This window comes from Coenobita brevimanus, chromosome 46, assembly GCF_032717465.1.
Source record: "Coenobita brevimanus isolate Jiangsu-jjx chromosome 46, ASM3271746v2, whole genome shotgun sequence".
In the NCBI taxonomy this organism is placed as follows: domain Eukaryota; kingdom Metazoa; phylum Arthropoda; class Malacostraca; order Decapoda; family Coenobitidae; genus Coenobita; species Coenobita brevimanus.
The window spans coordinates 54,706,072-54,731,920 of NC_136999.1; the positions used below are offsets into that span (position 1 = coordinate 54,706,072).

At 43.0% G+C, this 25,849-nt stretch overlaps 2 protein-coding genes across 4 annotated transcripts in view; one reads left to right on the top strand and one right to left on the bottom strand.

Annotated features, from left to right (window-relative positions):
• Window positions 1-12,509: 12,509 nt before the first annotated feature.
• Window positions 12,510-16,820, bottom strand: LOC145398760 (transmembrane protein 14C). Its single transcript, XM_080271567.1, has 3 exons — window positions 16,695-16,820; window positions 15,497-15,686; window positions 12,510-13,270 (listed from the first exon to the last, which is right to left on the bottom strand). Exons 1-3 carry the CDS (start codon window positions 16,768-16,770, stop codon window positions 13,207-13,209), a joined length of 330 nt encoding a protein of 109 aa, XP_080127693.1. The 5' UTR covers window positions 16,771-16,820; the 3' UTR covers window positions 12,510-13,206.
• Window positions 16,821-17,573: 753 nt separating this feature from the next.
• LOC145398761 (dual specificity mitogen-activated protein kinase kinase 4-like) overlaps window positions 17,574-25,849 on the top strand; it is an 82,394-nt gene continuing 74,118 nt past the window's right edge. For all 3 annotated transcript variants that reach the window (XM_080271568.1, XM_080271570.1, XM_080271569.1), the window contains exon 1: window positions 17,574-17,802. In XM_080271568.1, the coding sequence (XP_080127694.1) occupies window positions 17,739-17,802 (64 nt within the window). In that variant the 5' untranslated portion in view covers window positions 17,574-17,738. The remainder of the gene's footprint in view (window positions 17,803-25,849) is intronic.

Here is a 25,849-nt window from a genome sequence, read left to right on the forward strand (position 1 = left end):
AGTAGGTTGACATGTAATAAGTAATGAATAAAGCACTTCTCGGAAAGGAACTAAATCAAGCTTAAGGTGGAGGGAACAAATTATAAAATTGTTACTGCTTAACCATGGTCTGTCTGTCTAAGGAGACCTGTCAACCACAGGTAAGCAGTTGCTTCTGTGGGGCTGTTCTACACATATAGCACAGTATACACAGTGAAGGGATCCAGCATCGCATGTACAGTAGTAGACAATGCTTCACCAGGGTCCTTCCCTTGATGAGAAGAGTAAATATGAAACACAAGATAAATTGTTGCAGCTAACTGTTGAATATGACATGACTGACAAGGTATAACAACATCCTTGTATACTGTACAGTATATATATATACAGTACAGTACATACATATTCATTTCATTTTTGAAAGCTCCAACATGCTTGCATGTGTCGGCCTTGGTCACCCAGTGGCAGATCTCCATGCTGCTCAATCTCTGGCAGCATCCCTATTCAATTCCTTATCCCTGAGGTCACACTCAGTGACCTCGTCCCAGGTCTTTTTCGGTCTACCTCTCACTACCATACCCCGAACATTAACACTTCTCACTTTCTGCACCCAGTTATCATCCCCCATCCTCTCCACATGCCCAAACCATCTCAATCTACCTCTCCTCATCACAACACCATTACCCTCCAATCCCATCATACCTCTCAACTCTTTCATCGTACACCCAGCCCCCCCAGGCCTTGCAAGCAGGGACCCACTGCACATCCACCTAATCATTGTCATTTCTGTATGTTTGAGCCTGTGAATATCCTCTTTCTTTAGTGCCCAGGTCTCACTACCATACAACATTACACTCCTGCTTGAAGGATATCAAGAAATATAGCTTTCCTTACAGAAGTACTGTATAGACTTATGGAATAGCCTGGACAAAGAGATCGTCCAGTCTAAAAACTTAAATGAGTTTAAAGCTAAATTTGACTCACTGAGAAACAGCGATGGGAACCCACGAGCATAGCACATTCTGTGTGTATCACAAAGTAGGTATACTGTATTGGGTAAATACATAAGTACAGTACTGTATTTGGAACGACTTAGATGAAAAGGTGGTGCAGGAGAAAAACATTCATGTGTGTAAAGGTAGACTAGATAAATGTGGACATGGAGACAGGACAACACGAGCATTGCTCAATTCCTGTATACTACAAATAGGTAAATACATGCTGCATACAAAGACTGCTTAGCACATTGGGAGAGTCCTCTCAATGTCAGGAGAGGCAACAGCTCCCTGAACTTCTTCCAACTACTCCTCACACTAACCACAGAGCTAACTCCAGCCGCACCTCCAGCACATAACATGTCTCCCAAATAACAAAACTCTTCCACACACTCAAGAGACTCACCAGCAAGTTCGATCCTTTCACGCCTGACAATCTCCATCTGGGCTCTCGAACACACCGCTCATGTGAAATCAGCATTATCTTGCAGTCTACCTCTAATACAGTACTGTAAATATATATCTATATCTATCTATCTATATATATATATTTAAAATGATGAATGAATGAATGAATATATAGAGAGAATGGGGACTGGTGTGTGAATGAGTGTCTCCCATTTCACTGAACATGCTCTCATTAGCTTTTCCCATTGTGTGCTTTGTCTTTTCTATGTTTTCTGGATCTTGCCTAACCCCATCCTTTAGTAGTCACTGGTCATGTTGGAATTGTTAATGAACATGCAGACTCACTGGCACGTTCTGCTGCTCGGTGTCTCATGTCTTCTGCTCGACCTATTCCTGCTCTTGATTGCTTTCCTATTCTTACTCACCTCTTCCGTGACTATGGCAAACTTCCTCCTAGTCCAGCAATAAACTTCATCTCAATAAACCTTCTGTTCTTCCTTGGTCTATTTCCACTCATCCCAATCGTCGATGGGAGACTGTTCTCACTTGCCTTTGCTTGGGTCACACCTGCCTCACTCAGTCACTTAATGAGTGGTGACCTCCCGCCACTTTGTTCACCCTTTAACCTGTCAACTGCACATGGCGGTTTTTTGGAGGTGTCCGTGGTGCACAGACACAGGGGTAAAAATGAGCTTTCCCAAAGGCCAAATTTTGTCTTAGGAATTGAGAGAACACATGCCAAAGTGTATTGTAACGAAATATTAGCTCAATATTTACCTTGGTAAAGCCATGGATGAACATCGAAGTGTTTGATTCCATATTGGAATGTATGGTTTTCATTTTCTCTTTCGGTTTCAGTTACTATTTTGAAGGCTCAAACATGCATGCATGGGTCGGCCTTGGTCACCATGGCATTATATTCGAAATTCACCTGCGCAGCCAGGGCTGTATTGAGCAGCCGCACTCGGAACAGCCCAGGCTGTATAGAGCAGTTAACGGGTTAACTGCCCCCTGACTATCTGACACCTTTTTCTTGACCACTCATTCATACTTCATATCTGTCACTCTGCTTTTCCCTTCCTCTCTTTATCAACCTGCCCCTCATTGCTTACTGATTTCCTGGTGACTAACTATTTCTAATATTATTACTTTTCTTTCTACTCAGCGTATTTTGGAGCCAGTTTGATTGTCCTTTCTTCTTTGCTACCTGAGTACCACATAACCTCTCTAGGTTTGGTGCTAGCTTTTCTCATTATTCATTCACTGAAAAAATGTGAGGCTGATAATAATATGAAGAAGAATGTGGAGTAAGCCAAGGAAATAAAGCAGTGCATAAGGGAAGGGAGAATGAAGAAAATTCACAAGAAGTCTGAATATGAAAGGAAATACAAAAGTTTGAGGAAAAGAGAATGATGTGTATGAGCTTGGAAAAAGTGCAGGCTTGCATGGAAGTAGGAGTGTTTAGAGTATTATATGATGAGGTGTAATTATGTTGTGCAAGGAAAGAGGATATAAAAACTAACCACATAAATTTAATTCATTATACTGGGAATTATCTACTGTATAACTGAAAAAGATAGGAAAAATCAATGAGTGATGAAGTAGGAGGGTTTAGAAAGGGGTATGTTGATCTTATTCAAGCAAAATTGGATTGCGTTGAGGGGAATGGCTGGAAAGAACCAGAATTGCTCTTAGATTTTTAGGGTTGATCCAGGATTTTTCTTTAAGGTTTGTCAAAGCGGTCAGAATATGGCTTACTACAATGAAGTTTCAAATTGGTGTCTGCAGATATGATGTGTAAATATGTACAGAATGTTTTATACGGTAATTGATGGATGTTGCTTTCCAATAACTGTATCTCCAAATTATATAGTATTGTCTCTCCCACATGATGCAGGTGTGCAGTGCTGCTGTAATCAAAGTAAATCTGTATCCTATGTTCTGAATGTGATTTATTACTTTGACAATAAACTGCTCAATTGTTTACTAGTTGTTTCCATACTGCTCTCTCTACCCTTTGTAAATTTCTTCATTTCCTCCCTCAGTTTTTCATACTGAATTACTGTTTATTTGTTTAAAGCTGAATTGGATTGTGGCAGCTGCAAGAAGCCAGCATGAAGGATTTTATCTTACACAGGTGTGAGATCTTGGTATGGCATAAAACTGAAATGTCAGAGTACAATCAGGGGAAATGGGATAATTTGAGAATGTGTTGGCCCTGCAGAGAACAGATAGTATAAAGAATATTGTGATGCATGATGGATGTGGAGTAAGGAGGTATGGACACCAGAGTCAAAGAAGGTATGCTGAGATGGTATGGTCATGTGGAGAAAGAAAGGAGAGATGAGGAGGTGAAAAGTATGTTCTGATAGTCTGAAGGTGGGAGGAGGTGTGGATAGGTTCTTTTTTTTTTTTTGTTCATTTTTGTGGGCTCCAACATGCTTGCATGCGTCAGCCTTGATCACCTAATGGCGGCTGTCCATGCTGCTCGATCAATGGCAGCCTCCCTGTTCAGTCCCTTAACCCTGAGGTCACACTTAATGACCTTGTCCCATGTCTTTCTCGGTCTACCCCTCACAACCCCACCCTCAGTATTAACACTTCTCACCTTCTGCACCCAATTATCATCCCCCATCCTCTCCACATGCCCAAACCATCTCAATCTACCTCTCCTCATCACAACACCAATACACTCCAGTCCCATCCTACCTCTCAACTCTTCCATCGTAAACCCAACCCCCCCAGGTCTTGCACGCAGGGATGCCTGCACATCCACATAATCATTGTCATTTCTGTATGTTTGAGCCTGCGAATATCCTCCTCCCTTACTGCCCAGGTCTCCCTACCACAAAACATCACACTCCTAACACATGCTGCATACAAAGACCCCTTAGCATGTAGGGAGAGTTCTCGCAATGTCAGGAGAGGCAACAGCTCCCTGAACTTCTTCCAACCACTTCTCACCCTAGCCACAGAAATAGATCCAGCCCCACCTCCAGCACATAAAATGTCCCCCAAATAACAAAACTCTTCCACACACTCAAGAGACTCACCAGCAAGTTCAATCCTTTCAAGCATGACAATCTCCACCTGCTCTCCCCGAGATGCCGCACACATAAATTCAGCATTATCTTGTAGTCTACCTCTAATACCACTACATCTCTAGTGCACCCATTTATCACAAACACTGCACAAGATGGAATTACGTCCCATGCCCTTGTGGCAAATCACACATGGCCACCCTACCTCTTCTCTGACTGTACTGCCACCAACCCTAGATATCATCACTTTTGTTTTATCTGCATTTACCCTTAAGCCCTTGTGCCCCATACCATCTCTCCACTTCCTAAATCTTTCCTCTGCCTCCCTTTCGTTCTCTGCAATCAACACCAAATCATCAGCGTACATCTCCCATGGGGGTCCATTTCTGAAGTCACATGAGAGGGCTTCAAGTACCATGATAAACAACATGGGACTCAAAACTGACCCCTGATGCACATCAACATTCACGGAAAACTCATCACTCAAATCTCCATTCACTCTTACCTGGGTGCGAGCACCCTCATACATAGCCATAACCACCCTAACCAGCCACTCCTCCATCCCAAGCTTTCTCACTGCACACTTCACCACCTCTCTAGGGACTCTGTCAAAGGCCTTTTCCAAATCAACAAAATCAAAATAAAGATCCCTTTTCTTTCAAATATATTTTTCCTGAAGCTGTATAACAATGAATATGGCATCAGTGGTCCCCCTGCCTGGCATAAACCCAAACTGCATCTCATCAATATTCACTCTTTCTCTAATCATACCTTCTAGAACTCTCTCCATTACCTTCATTATCTGATCTAAAAGCTTTGTACCTCTATAATTTCCTTTTTCCAGGTCATCACCCATCCCTTTGTACACATTTACAATTACACTCTTCAGCCAATCATCTGGGACAACACACTCATATATAATCCTATTAATCAGGTCAGTGACTAACCTCACCCCTATATCTCCTGAGGCCTTTAACATTTCGGCAGTCAACCCAGACACACCTGATGTCTTCCCCACCTTCATCCTGCCTATTGCCTCACTCACAGTTGCAGCATCAATCAAAGGCCAAGGGCCAAATACTGGATCTGCTGGCTCCAAACCTTCCCTGTCCCAGTCAAACTCCTCATTCAACAACCGGCTATAATGCTCACTTCATGTATCTTTAACGTTCCCACTGTTCACCACTACCCTTCCTTCATCATTCTTCACACACTGCACACCTATAATATCCCGATTATTCCTCTTCATCTGATTTGCCACCTTAAATTAAATGTGACAGAGTGATCTATTTAGGTTGACGAGGCTAGGGAACTAATTGTGAATCAAGCTGGGTGGAAGAATTTTGTATGAAAGAGTGATTGGCTGAAGAGTGAAACTGTAAATGTGTACAAGGGAAAGGGTGATGCCCTGGAAAGAGAAAATTATAGAGGTATAAAGCTTTTAGATCAGATAATGAAGGTAATGGAGAGAGTTCTAGAAGGTATGATTTGAGAAAGAGTGAATATTGGTGAGATGCAGTTTGGGTTTATGCCAGGCAGGGGGACCACTGATTTTTTTTTTTTTTTTTTTTTTTTTTTTTTTTTATGTGTTCGACTCTGGGCATAGGCTTCACAGCCTGCTTTCAAGGCCCAGTAGTCCTCCTACGTACCGTACACCTCTACATGTCACCACCTCGGCGCTAACACCCACCGTCCATACTGAATACATGCTAGGGCTGTCTCATACAGGACTGGTGTATTGGTATTAGCGGGGGTATTTTTACGACATGTCGGCGGGTCTTCTGGTAGATCAGTAAAGTCTGATTTCTATGAAATTCAAATTCTTAAACTGTTCCCTGCCACAGCGGGATTTGAACCTGGGTCCGTTAGGACTGCAGGCCACCTCTCTACTGATTGAGCCACAGCTTCAGGAAAACTATACAGGAAAGAAAAGGGAACTGTACTTTGTTTTTGTTGATTTGGAAAAGGCCTTTGACAGAGTCCCTAGAGAGGTGGTGAAGTGGGCAATGAGAAAGCTTGGGATGGAGCAGTGGCTGGTTAGGGTGGTTATGGCCAGGTATGAGGGTGCTTGCACTCAGGTAAGCGTGAATGGAGATTTGAGTGATGAGTTTTCCGTGAATGATGGTGTGCATCAGGGGTCAGTTTTGAGTCCCTTGATGTATATCATGGTACTTGAAGCCCTCTCACATGACTTCAGAAATGGATTCCCGTGAGAGATGTTGTATGCTGATGATTTGGTGTTGATTGCAGAGAATGAAAGGGAGGCAGAGGAAAGATTTAGGAGGTGGAGAGATGGTATGGGGCACAAGGGCTTAAGAGTAAATACAGATAAAACAAAAGCAATGATATCTAGGGTTGGTGGCAGTACTGTCAAAGACAAAGGAGAGTGGCCATGTGCAATTTTCCTCAAGGGCATGGGAAGTACAGTAATCCCCTTAAGACCTGGACGCCCTAGACCTGGACACCCCAAGTCCCGGACATTTTGAGCTTGGGATCTTGGACACACACATAAACACACACACACACACACAAAGCCGATTTGTGTTCATCCCTATGCTAAATTTGCCGCGCAGTGACGAACGGCTGTGTTTTGGTATGTAGTTCCAGTGATGTCTGCTAGAGCGCTCCTGCATCCTCCCCATTTCCCGCCTACTTACCGTCGTGACTGCACGCTCGTCGCCGTGGCAGCCCACGTGCTTGCTTTTGTGGTGGACAGTGAATAAACTTCAATACCTCGCCACTAGACCACAGGGGATTTACAGTGTTGTGCAGTGTTAGGAAATTAGAATTCAGAGTGAAAAGGATTAAGTGCAGAGTGCAACACTGGCGTGGCGCAAGTAAGAACAGAATGTACAGTGTTAAACAGTTATAATTCACAGTGCAAAGGATTAAGTGCAGTGCAACATTGGATTACTGTACATGCTTCAAGTGCGCCTTCACCACTGTCAGAGCCATAAAGGAGGCGGGTTAATCTTTGCGACAGCCACGGACGTGTGGTAAGCACCCTGTACACTGCTAAATATTTTCCATACTCACTTCTAATTTCTCATTCTCTGGTTCCTTTTCATTTGTTTTATGGTTTCTGACCCTTATTTGTGAATAGGGTCTTAAACAGGTGCTGTGTATTGCCAGTAGGGAGTTCCAGTATTTAGGTGGCTTTCAATGCTAGGTTGGGTTGGGGTTTATAATTACCTGTCCAGAAGCATATTTCCCAAGTCCTGGACTAGACTAAGTCCCAAGTCCCGGATGTTGCTTGGGCTCTATTAAGTCGGATCTTGGAGGGATTACTGTCATTTCATCTTGTGCAGTGTTTGTGATAAGTGGGTGCATAAGAGATGAAGTGGTATTAGAGGTAGACTGCGAGAATGCTGATTTTATGTATGCAGCGTGTTAGGTGGTGGCGACCATCATCCACTCACTTAATGTAGTGCTGCCTACTTCTTCCTTAGCCTTTATCATTCTTTTTCTGTGCCTGCCCTCCTCTCTTCCTATTTCTCCCATCTTTCCTGTCACTTCTTATTGCTTTTCTTTCCTTTACAGGTGGCTTTACATTGAGTGACAAGTCAAATGGTTTCCTGTAAGCCAAGAAACCATTTACAACGCTGGGTGGTAACCATATAACCAAACCATACGTGCTCCCTACGTGTCAGCAAGTGGGTTGGTGGAGGGTTAGTGCCCCTCCTCATAAAACATATAACTCAAAGTCAAGTGGCCACCCCATACGAGATTATGGTGTCTGGCAATAGATAGATAGTGTTGGGGAGAGCAGATGGAGATCGTCAGGCATGAAAGGATTGAACTTGCTGGTGAGTCTCTTGAGTGTGTGGAAGAGTTTTGTTATTTGGGATACATATTATGTGCTGGAAGTGGGGCTGGAGCTAGTTCTGTGACTAGGGTGAGAAGTGGTTGGAAGAAGTTCAAGGAGCTGTTGCCTCTCCTGACACTGAGAGGGCTCTCCCTTCATGCTAAGGGATCTTTGTATGCAGCATGTGTTAGGGGTGTAATACTATATGGCAGTGAGACCTGGGCAGTAAAGGAAGAGGATATTCGCAGGCTCAAACATACAGAAATGACAATGATTAGGTGAATGTGCAATGCATCCCTGCGTGCCCGGCCTGGGGGGGCTGGGTTTATTATGAAAGAGTTGAGAGGGAGGATGGGACTAGAGTGTATTGATGTCGTGATAAGGAGAGGTAGGTTGAGGTGGTTTGGGCATGTGGAGAGGATGGGGGATAATAATTGGGTGCAGAAAGTAAGAAGTTCAGTAATCATTCTAATATCCGGACGCCCAATAACCGAACATCCCCACTAACCGAACCTTATCGTCCTGGGATCAAACATTCCAAAAAAAAAAAAAAAAAAAAAAAAAAAAAAAATCGATTTTTTGCCGTCCGTAATTTGAACTTGCCACGCGCGCTGCGTGAGAGCATTGTTTTGGTTCGTCATTCCTCCGACGTCTGATAGAGCGCCGCTGCATCCTCCCCACTTCCCGCCTGTCTCTCACCGCGACTGGACCTACGCTCTTCGCCATGGCTGCCCACGTGCTCGCTTTTGTGGTGGTGCCGTACTTGCTGCAAGGCCTCCTGCTGCTCTCTGCCCTCCTCTTAGTGTGTGTGATGATGGCCCCGCCTCCTGAGAAAAGGAAGAGAGTGGTGTTGACTCTGGAGAAGAAACGGGAGATATTGGAGAAAGTTGATGCGGGTTGGTCTTCTTCACACATTCTCCGCAAGTTCAACCTGGCCCGGTCGACTTTGTTTGATATCAAGCGTTCCCGAGACAACCTCATGCAGTACACGGCTGACTTCTCGTCGAGAAGCAAACGCAACGTGGAGAGGAAGGTTATGTTTACCCCCAAGTATGCAGAAATCGACCACTCCACGTTGATTTGGTATCGACAGCAACGTGCAGCTGGTGTGATGGTACGTGGGACGGAGCTGAAGGCTGCTGCTGAGAAGTTTGCAAGGCTTCACGACACCCTAGACTTCAAGGCATCCGAGGGTTGGCTCTTCGCGTTCAAGTTGCGACATGGCCTTACTAACCGTAAAGCACATGGCGAAGCATTGGACGCTAACGAGGATGGAGTGGACGAGTTTCGGCACAAGGTGAAAGGCTTGATCGACAGGGAGGGCCTAACTCTCGGTCAAGTCTATAACGCTGACGAAACTGGCCTATTCTATCGCTCGGTGCCAATGAACACTCTAGCCGATGAGACGGAGAAGCGTGTACCTGGCCGCAAGTTTTCTAAGGAACGGATATCTGCTTTGTGTTGTGCCAATGCTAACGGCATGCACCGGCTTAAGCCCGTTATTGTTGGCTGTGCAAAGCAGCCTCGGTGCCTTCGTGGGGTGATGGATGTCCTTCCTGTCGTATGGTACCATTCTTTGAAAGCATGGTTCACAGCTGTGATTTTCAAAGAATGGTTTCACCGTCACTTCGTCAAGGAGGTCATCCAGTACCAGACGAAGACACTGGGAATTCCTCGCGACCAGGTAAAGGCTCTCCTTCTCGACAATGCACCTGCCCACCCGTGCGACAAGGACTTGGTTGCTGAAAATGGCCGTATTAGGTGCATGTTTCTGCCACCTAATACGACTGCTCTCATTCAACCCATGGACCAAGGAGTGATCGTGGCAACAAAGCGCCTGTACCGTCGGAAGTTCCTGGATGAGGTGATGGTTGTTCTCGAGGACGAGGATGAGCGCAGGGAAGGATGTGACACTCGAAGCAAGCGGACTTTGGAAAACCTTCGCCGCTACAACATCAAGTCTGCGCTGTACAACTGGGCTAGTGCATGGAAGGAAGTCCCTGTGAAAACTCTTGAAAATGGTTGGTCTCATCTGCTTCTCGGAACAGATGTGGAGTACGATTTCCTAGGGTTTGACGTGGATGACTTCCATGCACGGCTACGTACGCACGGCGACGATGTTGATGTGGACGATGTTCGTGAGTGGTTGGACGACGACGAGGGCGATCCTGGGTATCAGACGTTGTCTGATATCGAGATCGTGTCTTCGGTTGCTGGTGTCAGTCCCGAACTTGAAGATTCCGATGCCGAAGGCGACGATGATGCGGACTCCTCTCAGCAGGACACTACTCCAGCCATCCCCAAGCTGAGTGCACTCCGGGAACATCTAGAGTTCGTCCTAGACTACCTGGAACACCCGGACTGCGACAGGGAGATGGGGCCCTTGGGATTCGTGGAGGAAGTGCGTGCTTTCAGGCAGCGCATCATCAATTGCCAGAATCGTCATTCCTTGCGTCAGTCAACCATTGACAGTTTTTTCAGGCCCGTGACCCCCGCTGTGCCAAGCCCTGGTTCCACTCCGTTGCCTCCCCAAGACAGGCCCTCATGCTCCGAGCCACACCCCAGCACATCAGCTACAGTGGAGTCACCGCTCGATGTGAGTTTGCGGCTATCTTCAGAGTCTTCTGTAGTCGGTACGCCATCACCACGACCCACCGATGCACCCCTTGGTCGCCTGCCAGTGATACTCTCGGACTCTGACAGCGAATAAACAGCAAGAACTTCTCCACTAGACCACACGGGAATTTTGAGTGTTGTGCAGTGAAAAAAACGGTGTGTTGTGTTAAGGTTTTCGAAATGAGAGAAAAGACTCAGTAGAAAAAAAATTTAACGTAACTAACCTTCTTTGTTTTGGCTTTGGAAAATTAAAAAAACTTGGGAAAAGTTAATGTGCAACACTAAAATTTAATGGAACATTATTTGGACTAAAGTGAACACTGTGAAGAGAACGGACTTCTGTGTGTTATTGACTAAGTTCAGTGCAAGACTTCAGGAAGAGTGTACTGCAAGTGCTTCAGGAAATCGTTCTTACTGTCAGAGTCCGAGAGGAGGCGGTTATTCATCGAGGTGGCCAGGGACTTGCTGTAAGTAGCCAGAATGTTTCATATTGTACTATTTTCCATACTATACTTACCAGAATGTTTCATATTGTACTTTTTTCCATACTATACTTACCAGAATGTGTCATACTGTACTTTTTTCCATACTATACTTACCTCATGCATGTGCAGTAGGAATGTGTTTTTCAGAGTTAGGTTCGGTTAGAGTCCATAAGTACCAGAATGTTTATTAATGTATGAACATACTTCTAAACCCACATTTTATGTTTCTTTTGCATTTATTTCAGTCATTTATGTGCCTTATTGGTGTGATTTGGGTGTTAAATAGGTGCTATGCATGTCCGGAGGGAGTTGTATAGGTGTTTCTCTGAGTTAGGGTCCATAAGTACAAGTCCATAAGCTGGGGCCCAATATCCGGACGAAACCAATATCCGAACCTACCGATGGCTCTATTGATCCGGATATTGGAGGGGTTACTGTATTAATACTGGGGGTGGGGTTGCGAGGGGTAGGCCGAAAAAGACGTGGGACGAGGTCATTAAGTGACCTCAGGGTTAAGGGACTGAACAGGGAGGCTGCCATAGATCGAGCAGCATTGACAGCCGCCATTAGGTGACTAAGGCCGACGCATGCAAGCATGTATGAGCCTTCAAAAACGAAACAAAATTAAATGAGTGTATGAGAAGAGACTGGTTCCCCTGATTTTTCCCAGGTTCACATCTAGCTGTGAACCTTCTGGACTGAAAGCTGAAGTTACATCAACATGTGAACCTGATGGACTAAAGGAGGAAGTTACCCTTCTGCAGTCTGCCATGCTGTTGTTGAAGGACAGGGAGCTGAGGGACATTAAGAGCATGGGAGCAACTATATTAGTGCCATCACATAGGGGCATTTGTGTTCAGCACCTGAAAATGTTGGCACTGTACAATGGTTTAATTAGTGTGGGCAGCACCAGCACATAAAAAAAGAAAGAAAGAAATAAAAAGTCTGGGTTGTATTTTACAACTTACTCCTTACCTTTGGTGCTAAATTGAGAACCTGCTAAATCAGCTTAACTATCAATGAACGTGAACACTGCAGTTATTTCTGTGTATTTACAAGGGGTTAACTGCAAAGAACATCAAGCAATATACTGCATAAGGGGGACTTCTTGTACATATTACTGAAATGATTTCACTGAACGTACTGTGAACTAACTGGAATTGCTAGTGAAACTTTCCAATAGCAAACAGTACTTTATTATAAAACAAACAAGTTACAGTAAAGTATACCACATCAAAATACAGTCTTTAATATATCACTATTAAAAAGGAAATGCATTTTCATTATTAAAATGCATGTACACTTCTGTTCATATGTTCTTTATAATTCCCCATTCAAAAACACTCATAGTTAATACAGCACAACAAACTAGTCACTAATTCCTAAGGGTATTAGTACTGGCTTTAGTAGATCTACCAGTACATACAGTCCTCATTGTAAGTCACAACTGTTTTCCAAAATATCACAACTTTTCTACACAACTGGTGCTGTAAATTGTGAGAAATTGTACTGGTATTGTACATCAATGGTACTTTGTTTTATTTATTTATTTATTTTTTCCTTTACTGTGCTCAACCCCTTTAATCTGATGACATACTCATACTTATAATTTTTTCTAGCTATCTCCAGATATTTTTTTCAGCTCTGGGATGACATCAAATGATGATGAGGTAAACTGAAGGCTATATATAACTCCTCTGAAGTTGAATAAAATCATCTGGTGATAACAATATGAAAAAAAAAAAGAAAAAGAAAAATGATTCAAGAGGTTAATAGCAAAGAGGAACTTACGAAAAGGACAGTTATAATGAGGACTTGCAGCAGCATTTGTGAATACAGTATATACTACTTTTAACACTTCATGTGAGGGGGCAGATTCACTCCACTTTGTTGCCTGTTAACCCGGTGGCTCGGGCTCCTAGTCTGGCCACCATGCCCAAGCTGCAAAAAAGCATAGGATAAGGCAGTCTTCGTTGCAAGTATGGAAGGTGTTTCAACTAAAAATTACATTTTAAAATGTCGCATCTTCTTTCATTCTCACCTTCCATGGTAACAAAGGAACTATAGTAACAGACAGCTTATCTGTTAAAATGGACTTAACAGCAAGAGAGAGAGAGAGAGAGAGAGAGAGAGAGAGAGAGAAATACTGTACTGACATGCTAGACTGCTGAAAATGAGCCCATATACTGTACTGTACTTGTAAGCTTAGTAGGCTTTCTAGTACCTCTTCCTTTGTGGTTTATTATTCATCTCAGAGTTTATCATTCTCTTGTATTTTTTTTTCACATCAAAAGAGGACAGCATAGGTACAGTAACATACAAGAACATCCCACCACACCATATACATGAAATCCACTAACAAGGATATGGGTGATAGTTAACTATGACTTACAGTATTTTCAGAGCTTGATTGTGTGGGCTGTGGTTAACCATTTCATTAAAATGGCATTTTCCCCTTGTATTCTCACTACTTACATACAATTTTCTGCAGTTTAGTACAAATAATCTATCCATCTACCTATCTCTCTCTCTCTCTCTGTGAATGTCATCTGCAGGGGGAAAAGTATCTATCAGAGACAGGTGTGCCAGCTGCTGGTCCCTGCACATCCTCCTGCTGCCCTAAGAGTCATGTCATTTAACTGCATAAACACAACCCTGGAATGACTGCATCAAAAAGGGACTGAAGTTGGCAGAAAATGGGAAAGCATCAGCATGACTGGCAGAAAATGTGTCCTTGTGGTTCCATACCATGATGCTGGTTCCTGTTGTTTTCCCTTAGTGGGACAGAATGACAGGGAGGTGGATGAATTTCTACCCATGAGATCTGCCTTCATGGAAGGGGCTGGCTGAAGAGGGTGACTGACAAAAATAGCCTCAATTGCATGATTCAAAGAGTATGGCTGGGCAGTAATGTTAATAAAGAATGAGATTTTGAGTTAACGACCATATACCGTAAGTTCCAACTGGAAACAATGGGCCAAAGTTCAAGGTCACTGGAGTGAAAAGAAACGCACTTCAAGTAGGCAGTTAGACTTTGTCTCAGGGGATTTTGTGTGTGTGTGTGTGTGTGTGTGTGTGTGTGTGTTCTTACCTAATTGTATCTTTACAGGAATGAGTCAAGCTCGTACTGTCCCGTGTCTTAAACCATATTTATCGTACATATCCTTAAATTTGTGAATTGTTTTGGCACACACTATTTCATTCGGTAGTGCATTCCATTGATCAATTGCTCTGTTTGGGAAACTGAATTTCCTTACGTCTTTATCACCTCTCTTCTTATGCAGTTTTTTGCAGTGTCCTCTTGCTGATGCTTCTCCATATGTTAAGTAATCATTTATATCTATTTTCTCCTTCCCTGATATGCACTTATATAGCATTATCATGTCACCTCTTTTCCTTCTCTCCTGTAGTGTTGGTAGATTCAGTTTATTAAGTCTTTCTTCGTAGCTTAGGTCCCTTAAGCTTGGTATCCATCTTGTAGTGGCCCTTTGAACTTTTTCAATCTTGTCTATATGCTTTTTGAGATGAGGACTCCAGACTATTGATGCATATTCCAGGGATGGTCTAATGAATGATGTTATTATCCTTCTTAGCATGTCTTCATTTATGTATGTGAATGCTATTCTCATATTTGCAAGCAGTGTATACATGTGTGTGTGTGTGTGTGTGTGCATTTATTTAGCTCTGGGCAGAAACTACCCAGTCTGTTCTTGTTCTGCTAGACTAAGCAGTCCTTGTTTGAATGGCATGCCACCTTAATAGAGTTACTGTACAGTATGCTGCCTCATGCCACCAGCCTGGGTCCTGCTTACCCATCACTTTTGTTGAGACAGGAGAATGTCATGGTGTACGGTGCAGTACGCTATACAGGTAGAGTACAGTTATTGACAACAAAAGCGGTGTCACTACAACTTGCCTACATACATTACAACCTAAATCCCACCAACTCCCCATGATACAGGGGGTATGAACCTGCAAACTCACACTGCTAGCATGACAACATGGTCAGAGGGTTCCAAATCAACCACAGTACAGTACAGTACAGTTGTCCAATGCAAGTCAGAAGCTGTTGCCATGTTTTTTCCTTCATTTTATTGTCATTTACCCTGCTGTATTCCATCATATTACAGTACCAGCAAGTTTTCCTATAGTTTTGGCACATCTCACCTCAAGACGGCAATAAGGCCGGGTGGCATAAACTTGCCGGAGTTGAGGAAGCGCATCCCCATTATGCCTCCCAGCACTGTGCTGGTGCCCAGGGTGAGGTAGTAGTTGGACGGGTTGGCACTCAGCTGGTATGCACCAAGGCCAAGCAGCGACCCAAACAACAACCCTGCACCCAGCGACGGAACACTCCCTGTCACACAAAAACTGAGTTAACACCATCCCTTGCCACCATCTACAGCATATTTAATGTACCTAGAATGTATCTACGGTAGGTTCCATCTGTATATATCATATCCAGCTAACGTCTATCTAATCCACCTGTTTTACTTTGTAGATTTCTTAATGAATATTGTCTATCTATCTACCTAAAGCCTGATGCGATAATCCTGTACCAGTAAGGGGAGGTCATTTGACTTTGAGGTAGTTGTTTTTTGGGGAGGGGCACAAACCCTCCACCAAACCACTTGCTGACACATAAGGAACTGACCACCAACAATTTCCACTTTCCTTGAGCTCTCCCTTACTCTCAGCAGACTGAAGGGTGTGTTTGTTATATTCATGGACCTGGAGAAGGAACACCATAATGATACAATACACTTGGAGGCACTGTGGAATGTTTCCAGAGCATATTGAGGAATGGGTGCATTATTTAAAATTGTTTTTGGTATTATGTCCACAGGCTCATTGCAACATGAACCTGGTGGACTGCAGGATGAGGCAGCCCTTCTGCTGAGAGGAAGGAGCTGAGGAATATTACTACGGTATAACCAAGGCAGTGGAGTTTGTTGCCATCCCTTTCCAGCACGTTACTTAAATTTACACAGGGGACATAATGATGGAGCAGAAGCAGCTGTGAGAGTGGCTGATGTACTGAACTTTAAGTACGGCAGACCTAACTTCGGTGCTGTTCATTTATGCGTCTTATTCTTAGTAAACACCAGTCCAGTCTGCCCAGTCAAACTAAAAGCCTGCTGCTTTTAATGTCTGAAATGTGAACCGGTTTACGTAATTTTCCAAACAGACCTACTTCCACTGGCAATTATCAAATCCTGTCTTGCAGGGTGAACTGAATACTGTATTACAATACATTTGTAACCGGCTGTTAATTAAACCTTACTTGCAATTCCTTGCCAGCCTGCAACCTGATAAGATAGATATCGTTGGGGTCCTACGGTAACATGCAACATTTAAATCTAACCTGCCTTGACGTAACCCACCACCCCACCCACTGCCACTGCAGCGGCGTAGGCATAGGTTATGTAGTCCACTCCCATCCCGTTAATTATCCAAGAAACGAACAACACTCCAGCACCTCCAGCCTCAGCAGCACTGTGCAGCACTGGTGAGCAGAACTGTCATTTTCCACCCTAGAATTACAGACTACAGTACTAGTATTTGTAATGACGTAACAGTGAGAGTTTGCAATTGTATATATATATATATTTTTTTCAGTACATAAAACTTGTGAAAATGCACAGCAGTAATGATACATTTTCAACTTCATTTTGAGTAGTATATAAGGTCTTTTGTGTTAAGTGTTTAAAAAGAGTATTCATATTTCAATTTACATTTCAAGTCATCAAACGTATAATGGACTGCATAATATGACTGAACAAATGCGTCCCCAAAATTACTATTTAGGCTTGTAGACAGGGAGAGACGGGTACAGATAGAACGTCAGCCGCGTCTGGTTGGCCCAAATTTTCCCTAAGCGATAACCTCTGCTGCTGTACTAGACTTGGAATAGCAATCCTTTGGACACATGGAAAAGACCTGTAATAATGATGGGTTATTTGAATTAAAGTTAAAACAACAATGAAACTAGAAGAAACTTGTTCATGATGGAACTCACAGGTGAAAATTCACTGAAGTGGTGGAAAATTTTGCTTGATTATGAAGTGTATGTTTGAATGACAATAAAGCCAAGAATAGTCAGAATTTCATTATTTTATTCCAAACCTAAGCAACGTGTAGATTATAGAAGGTTTATGGTAGCGGTGGTGGGGATAAAGTTGGGCAGGGGAGAGCGGCGGCCAACCAGGGTGTGGCTGACGGTCTGTCTTTAGCCGCATGTGACTCCTATTGACAACCTTACCATGATAACTTACAACCCTTATTGCTAATCCCCTGTGGCATCACGGCGGCTCTGGCTCACACCCCGGGAGGAATGGGAACTGCAGGGTGTGTGGGGAAGGAGTAAGGCGCCGTTGTCCTGCAGGTGGTGTGATACAGAGACAAAATAATGGCGGAGCAACAGGGCCACAACAACAGGCCAGGCTCATTGAACATGTCAGCACCAGCCTCAGGTAAGATACTCCCTGTGCTTGGCAGCAGCGTCACATGCACAGAGGATACACTTGTATATCTGAGGTGTGTTGGTGTGTGGGGTGTGGTTGGTGGCGGGGGTGGTGTGCCACAGACAACTCTTGGCACACCCACCTCTCTTCATAATGTCCTGTCACACTTGCTGTTAATTGCATTAAGTAGTATTGGTCTTAAATTTTGGTTATTGCATCAAGAGTATTTTATGTAGACATGTCTTGGTGAATGATAGGCACTGACAGCCTGACAGTGTGTTATGTATGAGTGGCTGTCAGAAGCTGAATGAACAAGTAGGCAAACAGTAACTGGTATTAGCTACAGTTGCTTACCCTGGTGCTGTGTTAATCTGTAAGAACCATGTATGAATAATCTGAATGCCTTTCCTTTTGCATATTGCCTAAAGTCACTCGTAAGCAGGTTAAAAAGTCTCTCAAGTTTTATTCTTCCTATTTCTAATGGGAAGAATGAAATTTGAAAGGTTTTGTCACAAATGGGGTTAGTGTTAAAGTTTGGATAGATGCACTGAGTGTGTGGTAAGATGGGACAGGATCAATTTAGAAGACCTCTGTGTGTGTAGGTGTTGGTTATCCACACAGCACTTTGGGATAAGAGTTATAAAAATGTTTTATTAATACATTCCTTGTATTGTATGCAATTTTCATTAAATTGATGGATGCAGACTAGCACATTAATGTGTTAGAAGTTGAGTTGGTTGAAGCAGCAGGAAAGCTCACAAGCATAAAATTAATGGCTCTGTGTTTTCCTCATTAAACTGTTACATAATTGTTATTATGGTAGCTTCACAAAGTTGCAAAAAGGAGTAATTTTGAAGATATCAGCAATAAACCATCAGTCTCGTATGCAAACCGTGGCAGGCGGCCACCCACCATGTCAGACTTTTAGGTTGATTCGACACCAGAGTCTGTATGTCACTAATCATTCTTTCCCATTAACCTTGCCTAATATGGCCTAACCTGATCTAACAGCCTAACCTAATTTATCCAGACCAGCATAATTTACTTATTCTACCAGAACAATTTGGGGACAAATGAGTTTTAGGTCCAAATTAACTCATGGCCCTCCTTAGGATGCCACAGCTTATGTCAACAAACCTAACTTTGTGCTTTTGAATAACGTGTTACTCTCGCATAATTAGGATGTCATGAATTACTATACCGGTACCGGCATACAGTCTCTAGTAACATAAGTGATATTTCCGCTGAATGTGGGTGTCATTGAAGATTGGACAGTTATGCAAGATAATCCCTGTCATTAAATTTTCATCATTTGTTAGTGGAAGCTGTCTGCAGTTTTAAGTTTTAATTCAAGAAATGACATACCTTGCTGTAAAGTGTATGAAATTTCGTGTTCTACTATAGGCTGTAATGATATAGGAAAGTATAGCTACCGGTATCCTAATCGTCAGTGAAATGAGTCTTAAAAGTTGAAGAAATATATACTATAATTGCATCATTATTAAATGGAAAAAAAAAATTGATATGCAAGCTGGATGATGCAAAGAATAAAGAAATTTATGAATATATTGCGATGGAAGAAAGGGCAGTAGAAGTGGGATGTGGAATTACTGAATGAACAAAAAGGAATATAGTACACTGAGATGGTATGGATGCATTCAAAGAATGCACAGAGATAGTAGAGAGAGTACAGAGTACCAGTAGGGGTGTTGTTAGAGGCAGACCATAATTGGTATGGAAGATGAGAGTGAAGCATTAATTTACAGATAGAGTACAAGGAAGTGAGCTTGGAATTGTAAAAAATACAGCATGACTATTGTGATACCAACTCTTGTCGTATGGAAGTGAAGCTTGGACCTTGTTGGAGGGACAGAAGTCAAGAGTGAGAGCAATGGAAATGAGTTATTTGAGAGGAGCATGTGGAGTCACATGGAGAGATAGGCTGACAAATGAGGAAGTGAAGGAGCGTTGTGGTGTGGATGTGGATGTGATAGGAAGCGTTAGGAGAAACACTGAGGTGGTTTGGCCATGTGGAGAGGATCGAGAGCGAGAGACTAATGAGGAGTGTGTATTAGTAGTGGTAGTTGTTCCCTGGACAGTCTGGCTGAACAGCCTCGAATCCCTTAGGAAGCAAGGAGAGTGTATGTGAGTGTGGTGGGGGGGGTAGAGGGAGGGGGAGGCCTAGGATGAGATGGAGGGATGGAGTGGAGAGGTATATGAGAGAGGGTGTGTGTGAGCTGGGAGCAGGGCGGTGAAATGGCGGGGGACAGGGCGACATGGAGGTGATTTGTTTGTGGCCACCCCTTACAGGAACCCTAGATAGGTAATGTGGGGTCTCAGAAACCCCAGTCCCCGAAATTTGATTTTTAAAAATTTGAGCATAAGGTCTACAGATCTGTCCGTCTCATTACCTTCCTGCCTAGTGATGCTCTTCATGGGGATGATGGGGTCATAGCTGTACCTGGCTCTGATTTTGCTCTATAGAGCCACTGGGGTATGTTAGACCCCCAGATTACCTATAATGTAACTTAGTTGAGCCTTCTTGTGATTTTTTTAATTTCAATTTGCTGTCTTTCTCCTTTTGTATACAGAAGGTCCCAACATTGGTGTACTGCAGGCCACCCAAGGAATCATGATATTACTTTTCAACTTTGCAAGATTTAATTTTAAAATTTGCATACCTAAAATTTCATTTCATTCATTCATTCATTGCCAGACGCCATGTATCCCAAACGGGGTGGCCAGGGCTTAGAGTTAATTGTTTTACAGGGAGGGGCACTAATCCTCCACCAACCCCACTTGACACGTAGGGAGAACGTTATGCCAACAGCATCTGGTGTTCCCAGGCGGTCACCCATCCAAGTACTAACCAGACCCAACGTTGCTTAATTTAATCATTTTTGTATAAACTTAAAAAAGTATATATATTTTTTCAATGAAACTTTATTTTTTCTGGCCGTATTGAAAGATGAGGGGTTGAATTATTTGTGTATTGAAGCATTTTGAAATATCTCAAACGGAAGTATATATATATATATTTTTTTTTCCGTGGGGTCCGTCAGACCCCACGTTACCTAGTATAGTAACAAATTGAAGATTACCTATCTAGAATTAAGGTGTCTGGCAATAAATAGATAGACAGACAATACTTTTATGGCAAATGTTCAGATAGAGTTGTATCCATTGTGCCACCTCTCCATACCTTCTCCTGTGCTTCACCGGCATGTGGTAGCACTCATGATTGGTGATTGGACTGTCACACTGCCATATTGCAGAATTTGCCTATCAGACCTCTTGTATTCCCCAAACTGCATTTCTTTGGAACTCACTTCCCCAGAATAGTTCCCCCCAAACTTCAACTTACAGCAGTTAAAGTCCAGCTGTTACAGATTATTTATGGATGGATGGCACCTGTAATCTGGTGTATAAATGTTTGTATGTATGTTTGTTTATTTTTAATATGTTTTTCTGTCCGTGATTATCTATAAAAAAAAAAAAAAAAAAAAAATGAGGAGCTGTTTCTATGAGTCTGTTCCCAGATGCCTTAATCCCATAAAGGTTGGCCACAAACATATTGCCTCCTTGTCCCCTTGTCCCCTGCCATTTCACTCCCCTTCTCCAATTTACAGCCCCGTCCCTCATATACCTCTCTCTTCCATCCCTCCAAGTCATCCTCGGTTCCCCCCCTTCCCCTCCACCTCACTCACATGCTCTTCTAGTTAGTCTCTCACTGTCCTTCCTATCCACGCACAGTCCAGATGTCGTCGGATGCTGAAGTCCTTGTTGACTCTTGGGGAGAAAATGCCTAATCAGGAATGAAAAGAGGCCAGCCTATTTGTGAATACTGTACTGTGTTTTACCATGTTATTGTGAACAGGATGTGGGATATGACCATATTTTTGGAAAATAATCATCATTCCAGTTGTAGGTTCCTCTGAAATTGGTGGACAAATAGTGCTAGAGTCTAGGGTTATTGGATAAAATGTTTTTTTTTTTTGGGGGGGTGTCTCTATTCAGCCAAGTCCGATACAATTCCGATTGTCAGATAATTTTTCCCTTCTGATACAGATACAGTACCGATATTGATCGGGTTTTACTTGCCAGTTTATGGTACCGGTACTATCATATACACTTCTTTTTACAATAAGAAGACAAATGCCCCTATGATTACCACACACCTCTTTTCCTCTTTTCCTTTGTCTATCTATCTATCTATAGCCCGACGCCCTAATCCCGCAAAGGGTGGCCTACCCTGGGGGTAGGGGGGTTTCAAGAATACTCCCCCAGTATCCCTGCTTGTCGTACGAGGCGACTAAAAGGGTTGGTGGTGGGTTAGTGCCCCACCCCGTAAAAAGAACTAACTAAAAAAGCAAATAAAGCGCCTGTTCCTTTGTACAGGGGAATAATTGTACCTGACTTCCAATCCTTCGGGACTCTGCCTTCCTCCTAGGCCAAGATGCACATCTTCCATATCCAATCTACTGCTGTCTTTCCTGCGGGCTTCAGCATTTCACCATATGCTTCATAAGTTCCTGGAGCTTTCCCCATTTTGACTTTAATTATTGCTTCCAACACTTCCATACTGCTGATCTCTCCTTCCCTCTCCGAGCCATTCCCCTGCCACTTATACTAGCATTACTTTCATTTTCTATGTTTAACATTTCTGCAAAGTGTTCTCTCCATCTGTTTTATCTTCCTCCTCCACCAGCAGACTGCCCCTTTTATCTTTCACTCCCCTGCTACCTTGCATATCACCCCTTATTACTCTCTTAACCTCCTTCCAGAACATTTTCTTAAATTCTCTCCACTTTACACTCAGATTCCTTCGAAACTCCTCATCCACTCTCTTCTTACTCTCTCCTACCAATCTTTTCACCTCTCTTCTCTTCGTTATATAACTTTCTATTCCGTCTCTCAACCTCTTTCATGCCTCTGCTTCCTGTCCACTCACCATATGCTTTCTTCTTTTGTGCCACATCTTGTCTTACCTCTTCATTCCACCATGCTGTTCCTTGCACCCCCTCTCGTCTTCTCTTCACCCCACACATCACTTCACATGCTGCTCAGATTTCTTCTGTGAATACAGTACCTGCATGTATCTTCCACCTCCCCCACCCGCTCCAAATCATATCTACCCAGTAGCTTCTCCACCTCTCCCTTTAATTCTGCCTTTTTTTCATCCTCCTGTGACCTTTCTACCCTTTTTGTATGGACTGTTTCCTCCTGCCCTTTTTTCCTTGTATTCTCATTCATTCATTCATTCATTGCCAGACGCCATGTATCCCAAACGGGGTGACCAAGGGCTTAGAGTTAATTGTTTTACAGGGAGGGGCACTAATCCTCCACCAACCCCACTTGACACGTAGGGAGAACGTTATGCCAACAGCATCTGGTGTTCCCAGGCGGTCATCCATCCAAGTACTAACCAGACCCAACGTACACCACATTTTTACTTTGACTCTTACCATTATTAAGTGGTGGTCAGAGAGTCCACATCCCCAGCCTCTGTTTGCTGTTGGATCCAGCACATATCTTCTCTTTCTCTCATCTGCACACACATAATCAGTCATTGCCTTCCATTCATCCAGCTCACCACCCACCCTTCTCACCACTTGCCATTTATTGCTGTGAATACCTCTGTGTCATTTTGTGTCCAAAGAGGGTATTGGCTATCAGCAATCCACTCCCTGCAGCGATGCCCATCAGAGCACTACCATTCCCATCCACTTCTATAGGCACGCCCCACTCACCAACTACTTCATCCACATTCACGTTAACTACTTTTTCATTTATATCTCCAGTCAGAAGCACTCCTCTGAAACTTTTTCCATGCATGTTTTCATGTTTACCCAGAACTCATCTTTCATTGCTTGCATGGTCTTCTGATGGCACATAGCCTATACACCAGTGGTTCTTAACCTTTTTTGAGTCACGGACCTCTTTGAGAATCTGGTGAAAGCTGTGAACCCCTTCCCAACAAGAATGCACATAAGCACGTAAACACAGCATTTTGCATGCAATGAATATACTTTATTTTATTGAAAACTACCTCATGCAGTGTAAGACATGCACAAAGTATAAAACAGTCTTTACAAAGAATTATTTTCTTACTCTATTTCATGCAAAAACTACTGGCCACTCGATGAAAAATGAAATACATCCAACTTATGCAAATTAAACAAAACTTTAATTCTGCTCAAAAGTTCATTTCAATGAGAGGGTGGTTGTTGTTTGGCTTGAACAAGATGATGAAATTGTGGAATGGTCTTTGACAAGGAAACACTTATGTCATCACTGACATCCAGGTGATTTCGACTTTTCGTTTTGATAGAAACAGGCGCTGAAAACACTGACTCACAAAAGTATGTAGTAGCAGACTGAATCAGAGCACCCATAGGTCGCGTTGCCAGATGAAGGTAGGCTTGTGTCAATGAGCACCAGAATTCAAGACTTCATTTTTTTTTTATTTTTTTTTTTCCAGCTAATAATGCCAAACGGCATCACGCAGTATCGCTAAATTGTTCTCAGTTATTCTGACCTTCATGGACCCCAGGTTAAGAACCCCTGCTATACACTCACAGTTGTCCACACTTGTATTCCTACTTACTTTCGTACCCACACAATCCATGAACCAACTGATTCATATTCTTATATTCTCCATGCATCTCTTGCACACAGCAGTTCATACACCCTCCTTTGTCCTGTCATTCTCACCAACTCCTGAACATACACCCAGTCCTTACTCCCACTCTCTCACACTCCCACCTCTCCATTTTGTCTCAGTCAATCCGCATTTGTCCACTTTTGCATCCTCAAACACCTGACTCAAACACCTGAACAATCTGTCTGTCTATCACCACATCATTTTCATCATTTGCACCCCACATTCCATGTTGCCATCTTTAATGTGTCCCTTCTCCAGTCCTTAGTCATCACCTGTGGGTCCGTCAAGGTCTGAGGCATTTTGTTTGTCTTTTTAGTTACCGTATTTGTTTTATGGGGAGGGACACAATCCCTCTGCCAACCCACGTGTTGATATGTAGGGAGGACGTATCGGTTGATTACAGGTGGTCCCCACTTACAATCGGTTTACGTTCTGAGAAATTGATAGTACAAGTAATTCGAATTTTTTTTGCAAATCAAATATGCATTTAATCCGGTACACGTAACCAAATGAACGTCATAGCTTAGTCAAGCCTACCAAGCCTTTTAAACTTGCTTAGAACAGTTTCTTTAGCCTACAGTTTGGCAAAATCATTAACACAAAATGCCTGTTTTATAATAGTGTTGAATATCTCATGTTATTTTTTGAGTACACCAAGTCCTCGTTTTTCGACTGATTGTTATTCGACAATTCGTTTTGACATTTATAAATCTATACCCTCTTTTGTTGTTCGACTTGGTTATCCCTGCAGTTTCAACAGTTCAAATCGCACGCCGCCAGACAGACTGGCTGAGCTACCTCAATCTCCTGCGCTCTGCCCTGCTGGTGAGTTGCCTCTTCATTCGTCTGCATTTCTATTTGACCCCATGGAATACTGCAGCACCACCATGGCTCCACCTAAGACCCCTACTGTTACCGCTGTCAAGCGCTGTCATGTACTCATCAACCTGAGTGAGTGTTTCGCCATCGCGTGGTCGGGTGATGATTGTGCCAGTGATTAACGAACACTCCTAACACACAATAATGTTTCGTTGCCAGTTTTACGTAATGCACGTCTTAGTGTGCACTTGGTTAGGTAGGTTATAATCATTGGGGGTGAAGCCCCCCAGTTAGGTTTCAGCGCTTACAGTTAGGCATCCACTGCTACCACTGCTATTTATGGTTTCAAATTGTATGTGTTTGAGTTTGTTTTGATCTGGTGACATCATGTCCAGTTGGCGGGATCGGCAGTAAACACGTCATCGGAGGCATTTAGGTGGCTTTCTGTAATATTGCTAAGTAGGTATATTGTACGTTGTTTGTAATCCAATATTTTTTTAATCAAAAATCAAATGTCAGTCATCTGAGATGTATGTAATACTAAAAATTTTTCCCTGAGAATGTAGGTCTATA